The sequence below is a fragment of the Micropterus dolomieu genome, linkage group LG18 (genome assembly GCF_021292245.1).
Source record: "Micropterus dolomieu isolate WLL.071019.BEF.003 ecotype Adirondacks linkage group LG18, ASM2129224v1, whole genome shotgun sequence".
NCBI lineage: Eukaryota > Metazoa > Chordata > Actinopteri > Centrarchiformes > Centrarchidae > Micropterus > Micropterus dolomieu.
Genome location: NC_060167.1, coordinates 22920792 through 22927902, shown reverse-complemented (window position 1 = coordinate 22927902; position 7111 = coordinate 22920792). Strand labels below are relative to the sequence as shown.

At 43.0% G+C, this 7111-nt stretch overlaps 1 protein-coding gene across 1 annotated transcript in view; it reads left to right on the top strand.

Annotated features, from left to right (window-relative positions):
• Positions 1 to 1742, top strand: part of endou (endonuclease, polyU-specific) — a 3888-nt gene extending 2146 nt beyond the window's left edge. Inside the window, exons 5-9 of the mRNA XM_046029219.1 lie at positions 52 to 257; positions 762 to 875; positions 960 to 1066; positions 1166 to 1308; positions 1392 to 1742. Coding sequence (XP_045885175.1) covers positions 52 to 257; positions 762 to 875; positions 960 to 1066; positions 1166 to 1308; positions 1392 to 1512 — 691 coding nt within the window. The 3' untranslated portion in view covers positions 1513 to 1742. The remainder of the gene's footprint in view (positions 1 to 51; positions 258 to 761; positions 876 to 959; positions 1067 to 1165; positions 1309 to 1391) is intronic.
• The last annotated feature ends 5369 nt before the right edge of the window (positions 1743 to 7111 follow it).

Here is a 7111-nt window from a genome sequence, read left to right as displayed (position 1 = left end):
CCCCCCCCCCCCCCCCCCCCCGTCATTTGGTGCCTGTTTTTGTGCTTCCAGCTTGTTCCAATACCTGGATGAGAAGGCTCTATTCTCCAGACCCACCTACGCTGCTCTCCTGGCTGTGCTGGACAACTACCACAGGATGACTGGACAGACAGAGGACTTCAGTCCCCAGCAGCTGGCTGAGCAGGAAGCCTTCGTCAAGGAAACCATGTCCAACACCGAGCTGGGCAGAGAGCTGTTTGCTTTCCTTTACACCAAGGGTAAGGTCTGGTAATGGTAGTTCAGGGTATTTCTGATAATGTGGACCCCAGGAGGTATAATGTTGAGTCATTGAGTTAGACTGGGGGCTGTAACTTGAGATACAGATTCTTTTGTCTACATTTTATCGACATTAAAAGTAGAACTAGTAGAACTAGCCATTAACAGCTCCTGTTTGCAGATTACCCATGGATGCACAGACAACTATCACTGGATTCTTAGGAAAGTTGTGTAGTTATAAAGAACGTAGTTTTCGTAATTTCTGTGCCCGTCTTTTAAAAGTCGCACTGAATCTAAAAGTATGTATACCATGTGTTTGTTTTCAGATTCAGTGCAAATGGCTGTGATCTGCTGCTAAGGGTTTTAAAGTATCCTAATTGCCCTTTCACCCCAAAGCAGTATCTTTGCCCCATGTCTCTCCGTCCACGCTCCCTACCTAAACTTGTGCCTGACAATTTGAAAACCTCTGCTCTAGTGTTTAAATGTGTGTGATTCTGTATTTGAAGGCGTCTACGCATCAGAGGAAGCGTTCATTGAGGACCTGAAGATGATGTGGTTTGGTCTGTACTCCCGCAACAACAACAAGCTGGACTCCAGCGGCTTTGAACACATCTTTGTAGGTGCGGACAAAGCAGATTTGTTTCATCACAGATGTTTTGCAAACATTTTTTCTTTGTGATTATAATAAACATATTCTGTAATAGGAGAGATCAAAGGAGGAAAGGTGTCTGGTTTTCACAACTGGATCCAGTTTTACCTTCTCGAGAAAAGAGGACAGTTGAACTACTACAGCCACAGCTTCGATGGACCTGTAAGCATCCAATATGATTTATGCTCAACATGTTGATTTATACTGTGATGTGTAGCACTCCCTTCAGATTCTGTCTTTCTTTCTTTCACCTGCTCTCAGTGGACTACCTACCCTGATGTCATGGGGATGCAGTTCATGTGGGACGGTTACTTCAAGCAGGTCGGTTCTGCAGTCATTGGCTCCAGCCCTGAATTTGACTTTGCCTTATACAGCCTCTGCTACATCACTCGCCCTGGGAAACAGTGAGTACATCTAGATGTCCTGTGATGTTGTCTTACATGTGGATCTTTTCTGATTGAGATCTTTTATTGCCCCTTATCCACAGGTGTCGTCTGAGCCTGGGAGGGAAGCAGCTCATTATCCAAACTTACACCTGGGATAATTCTTTCTATGGTGATAAGAAGAAGTTCATCGCCTCTGCTTATCCTGCAACTCCCACTAACTAAAGCTGCCATCTCCTAAACAATTAGTAACCCACAGAAGAGTCTGCATAAGGAGTCTCCTTATTCATTTTAAAAGTTAAAAGATATAATGTGAGATAAATTATTCAAAAGCTTATCTTGATTCCCAAAACATGGAAAAAAGAATACATCTTCTCATATTGTTTCTTTTCAGAAGTGGCCCACTCTGGCACATGCATGCCCACTTGCATAAATAAAACAGTAAACCAGACTAATCTGCAGTGTAATTTTTCCGAGTAGTCTTATAGAGCAAGAGAATGTGGTGTTCTCCCAGGGGCACCATCGAAATCTGCCTAATGGGGCAAAAAAATGGGTGTTTACATACCCTGGATGGGCACAATACAGACACCAACCTTTCAGTAGTAAGAGCATGTGTGCATCTGACACAATCGCTTATTGTCTTATAAAACAACACAACAAAAAAACAAAATGCAGTCTTTTGCAGTCCGAACTATAGAAACAAAACGACATTAACTGATCCTGTTCTGCTTGACCTGCTTCAAACAGTAGCCACCAGCTAAACCTGTTCTTATCAGCTGTCCATAAAGCTGTGTGTAACTCCCCAGTGGGCGGCTAAGTGTGTGTGCATGTGTGTGTCTATGTGTGTGCCTGAATGGGTGCATCCTTGTGTGTGTGTGTGTGTGTGTGTGTGTGTGTGTGCCCAGCTGGGATGGGGGTTGATTTTACTCTTTCACTCATCTAGGGTGACTAACAGGATAAATTCTGGTCTGCTGACAGAACAGGGGGACACACTTGCAGCCCTGTTTGAAGAAAGTATTACAGGAGATGGATCTGCCACTGATCCCATTGTCTACCAGTCTGTGTGCATTCATGCAAAACAAGAGCACAAGACCAGTCAGTTCGCAGAATAACTGTGGCCTTCAGTGATTCTTCTGATTTGGGCCTCACATGTAGTCAAGGTGTTGCAGCAACATGACAATATAGTTTGCCCAGGGAAGAATTTCTCTTGCTGTTTGGTCAGGCCATATCACATTTTGTGAGCTGGTGACTAGAAATTAGAAGAGTAAATCTTCTCTCTTTTCACACTGCCCTCTTTTAAAGCCCCAGTGGAATCAAATCAAATCACAGTGGGGCAAATGAAAGAAAAAAAGATTCAATTGTTTCTTTTGTCACTCACACAACTTCATAATCGAATTATAGCTGGCCACCCGCCAGCGTGTCCTCGCATCTCCCCCAAATGGGCTCCTCCTGGCAGATCTGGTGAGCCACCTGACTTTTGTTTTGTAATTATATTATCCCGCTCTCCCTTTAGCATGTTGTGGCTAATAGCTGCGCAGGCTAGCCCAGCTGCACATGCAGAAACAAAGCTGCTTATGGGGCCAGACAATGGACCCGTGGAAAAGGGACGCCTGAAGGCGGTCAGCCAATGAGCACGCACAACAGGGGGCCAACAGAGGGTTTAGAGAAGGGTTAAGGGGGTTTAGGGGTTCAGGCAGAGGGGGGTGTCTATTTTACCCAGTTGTGGGGTCCATCAATGAGATGGTTAGTAGGAGGACACATGGTCAACATCACCCCTGTGTCCCCAGGGTTGGTGCTGGGCTGAAGGGAGGTTCAAGTTTGGCTTAGATGCTGGCCAATTCTAAAGTTGATGGGGGACCATGAAATACAGAGCAACGTTCATTCTCTGGAGTTTATTGTATGCTTTCTGAACAATTTGATGACCATATTGTCATTACTGTTACCAATGGTATACATCTTGAAATGTATGCAGAGTGAGAGAAGGAACCTTCTTATAGATTTGCTGCAATAAAAGTATATCCAAGGCTGCTGGCAATTGTAGGAAGAAAAATTCTCTTGATTGCTGTTCATGCAAGACATCCTCTACCCTAGACACAAATGTTCACACTAACATGCACACACACCTCATGCTGTGGCGTTGGCATCTCTCTGAGGACTTCCAGTATGACAGATGGACAAAACCCACTTGCCCCCACTGTCACAAACAGAAACTCTGGGGATTCAGAGGAAGGTCATGTTTGTGTGTGTACTGGAGTGAAGTTTTCAGTCCTTCATATTTTACATTCTAATAAACTAAATTCCCACCTCACAAAGATATCTAGAAAAGGTGAGGGAGGCAGTGTCCTCCTGAGCAATGTGAACATGCTGAGTGAGCTGAGCAGCCAGTAGAGGATAGATGAGCATCTGAGCCACAGACTGTTAAAATAAGAGATATGTTTAAGAGAAGACCATCTGCAGCAGGACTTCATCATGTGCGGTCAGCACTGAGGGACCTGGGGACATCATGGCATACATACAGTGCTACACTTGAGCACCACTTGTGGAACATGAAGACTGGCTGATGTACAGTAAGTGGGTCAAACTGAAAATAAAATGATATAGGAGCAAAAAAGAGCAGTTTAATCATGACAAACATCGTATTTAGCAAGTTGGGACGCTACTGATACCCATAAAGCTAAATAAAACACAAATTCTAATTTATTTTAGTATCATAAACAGTGTTAGGAGTACACACAATGGGGACACAAGGCCTCAGCTATCATATTCCCCTGCTAGTTCCACTCAGGGGATGGCCCTGCTCTGCTATTCCCATTTCAGGCTGCAGGTGTGGAATAGGAAAGGCAAAGACCCCGGGGGGAGAAGCAATGGGTAAGGTGGTCGGCCTGGGAATGAGCGGGAGAATGAGAAGCACATCGTTTGGGTGTGCACATTACCTTGTAACCTATCTCAAGCCTCTCTGTTAGAGCATGTGGTGCCCTGTTTCTAAAGCATGCCTCTCTGTTCCCCCATCAGTGATGATGAGTGTCAACTAGATACCCTGTTGTTGTTCACTCCTTTGTCACAGAACATCAGTGTAGTTCAAGGACAGATTATGACCATTTATTTGTGGTACTCTCATCGACAATGTATAAAACAAGATGTTTTTATTCTTGTAATCTGACCGCATTGTTTAAACAATGAGAGGCATTACAATCACTCCTTGCAATTTGAATTAGTGTGCATATGCCAAATGTACATCTTGAATTTATGTGATTATTTTATCTGTTTCATGATCTGAATCACAGATGAACTGTCGGTCACAAGCCTTTTGGTTGTGAGTTAACAGGTGAACTAAGAAGGACATGAAATGATCTTTGAGCATAAATTTGTCCTGTTTAGACACAGATATCTTTTATGTTCCTTTTAGATACTTCACCAGCTCTGAAACATGAGAATCTACATATTTTGAAATCACTGACTGGGTGTTTAGGCACAATGTTTCAATCAAGAGCCAAAAGTCCAGACACTCATTTCCTTCGTCCTTGGTCAGCATAAACAAAATTAAAATTTGTGAATGCGTAATTAGTTTGTAGTGTTGCAGTTTATGATTTGAAGAACAAGTGCACGTTTAAAGTTTGGTTTAATGATCAAGTTATCTGAGAGCTATTGACATGTCAACTTTTGTTATGTCACTCTAGTCAGCATTGGTTGGTACAGTAGCCCTAAGCGGCCATCCATTCAAATACTTTTTTTACTCCGTTTTCCGTTATAACAGGATGATTATCTTGAGATCTTGAGATAACAAATGTTGTTTTCCCCTGATAATGGGATGATTTTCTCGTGATCTCGAGATAACGAACTGTAGCTGAATACAGGGGTGGGTGTGTTTCTTTACGATTATTTAATAGTACTTGTCAATGTGACTGGTTAGCTCAGTTGGTAGAGCACAGGACATGTAAATAGCTGTACCTCACTACATCTTTTTTGTTCTTCTTTTGTGTGTTTTTTATTATCCTCTTCAGCAAAGTTGTTACGAGGAGATTCAGGGGAATCCAATCACACATTCCCAACAGCTATTTCAAAGGTTCCAAAATAGCCATCAGGAAATGTGTAACGTTAAACTGATTCCCCTGAATGAAAAACGCAGGAATTTCCTCTGCCTGGAAATGATGGGGAAATGAAAAGTCCATAGGTTGATGGATGTGGACCAATTGCCAGCGTGTGCTTTATTGTGAGCAAGTGAAACAGTCTCCTCTTAAGAACTTTGTTGAAGAGGAATATAAAAACCATAAAAAAGGGGGGAAAATTGTTTATTATCAAACACACAACCCTCAGGCTATGAGTCCTGGGCTCTAAGAAACTGAGCTAACCAGTGACACTGAAAATCTATACCAAAATTACCATTAAGAAACTTTCCTGCCAACCACTGTGTTAAACTACAGTTTTGTTATCTCGAGACCAGAAGAAAATTATCCTGTTATCACAGGAAAACAATATTTGGTATCTTGAGAAAATTCCTGAAGACTACAAGTTTGAACAAAAAGAAATCTGGAGGTGTGGAGCTAGAAAGAGGTGAGTTTACCAGATCTCTGTAGCCTGCTGCTCATCTCTGCTTGAAGCTAGTAACTCGAGGCTACATTAGCTGCTAGCTTCATAACACACCACAATATCCCACCGAACTGTTTGACAAAGAACAAGAATAAGTACTCTTGTTCTGCTGCATCAATATTTATACTTTGCATCATGAGTCAGACAATGTTACATGGTATATAATGGCTTTAGCATAAAAAGAGCCGTATTCTGAAAGGTTCTTTGCAGAGCCAAAAATGGTTCTTCTATGGCATCACTCTATTAGCATTTTTATTTTTCTATGTGTCGTGGTACTTTGCAGATTTTCCATTCTTAAAGATCAGTGTATAAAGCTGAAAAGACCTTGACCAGCTGCAACTTTTAAATACTACTTACATGTTAATGCATAATCCACAATAATACATCAGTATGGATGCAGGCAAAATACAATGGGTGCTTTTACTTTTGATACATTTTTGATAATAGTGCTTTTACTTAAGTAAAATTTTGAATGCATAACTTCTACTAATGTTTTTACAGTGTGGTATTTCAAATGTTACTTAAAGGATGTGAGTACTTCGTCCACCACTCACAAATACTGACAAGCATGTCATGTTTGAACATTTAATACGGGTTATAATGATTTAAGCTGCTGTAAATCTAAAAGGCATGGACCCACATACTGCAGGGAGAGGAGGCCATGCAATGAGTCCCAAAGATGACTACCAATCGCCCGTCTGGTCAGAATTGCCTCTTGGGTGAAATTAACTTGTTCAACAGTCTGTCTCCGCAGTGCGGAGAGATGGATGGCTGAAAAGAGGGCGATATGGCGCAAACACCTGCTCACACGCAACTTCAAGCTGTCACATACAGTTAGGCTCAGCCGACTGAGCGCGTCTCTCCTCCGTTCAATGCAAACGTACTGCAGATTTGGCGGCCGCCCTCACGCAGCAACAAAGGCCCGGGCCTCTCCTGTTTGTCTGGAGTATTTCAGTGAGCTTATGCACATCTCTCTGACCCTCCACACACACACACACACACACACACACACACACACACACACACGGAGCTGCAGCGGGTCGAGACACGGGCCGGCCACGCGCGAGCTCAAACGCGTCAACAGGAATTGGATGGGAGGAGGAGATGGAGTAGGAGGAGCTTCAAACGTCGAGGTTAAAACCCAGAGCCCCCGCAGGGTGACGCACGCTAAGACTCTGTGGGACAGCTCTGCACCGAACTTCACCACTGTTGGACAGCGGACGTAGAGAGAGAAAGA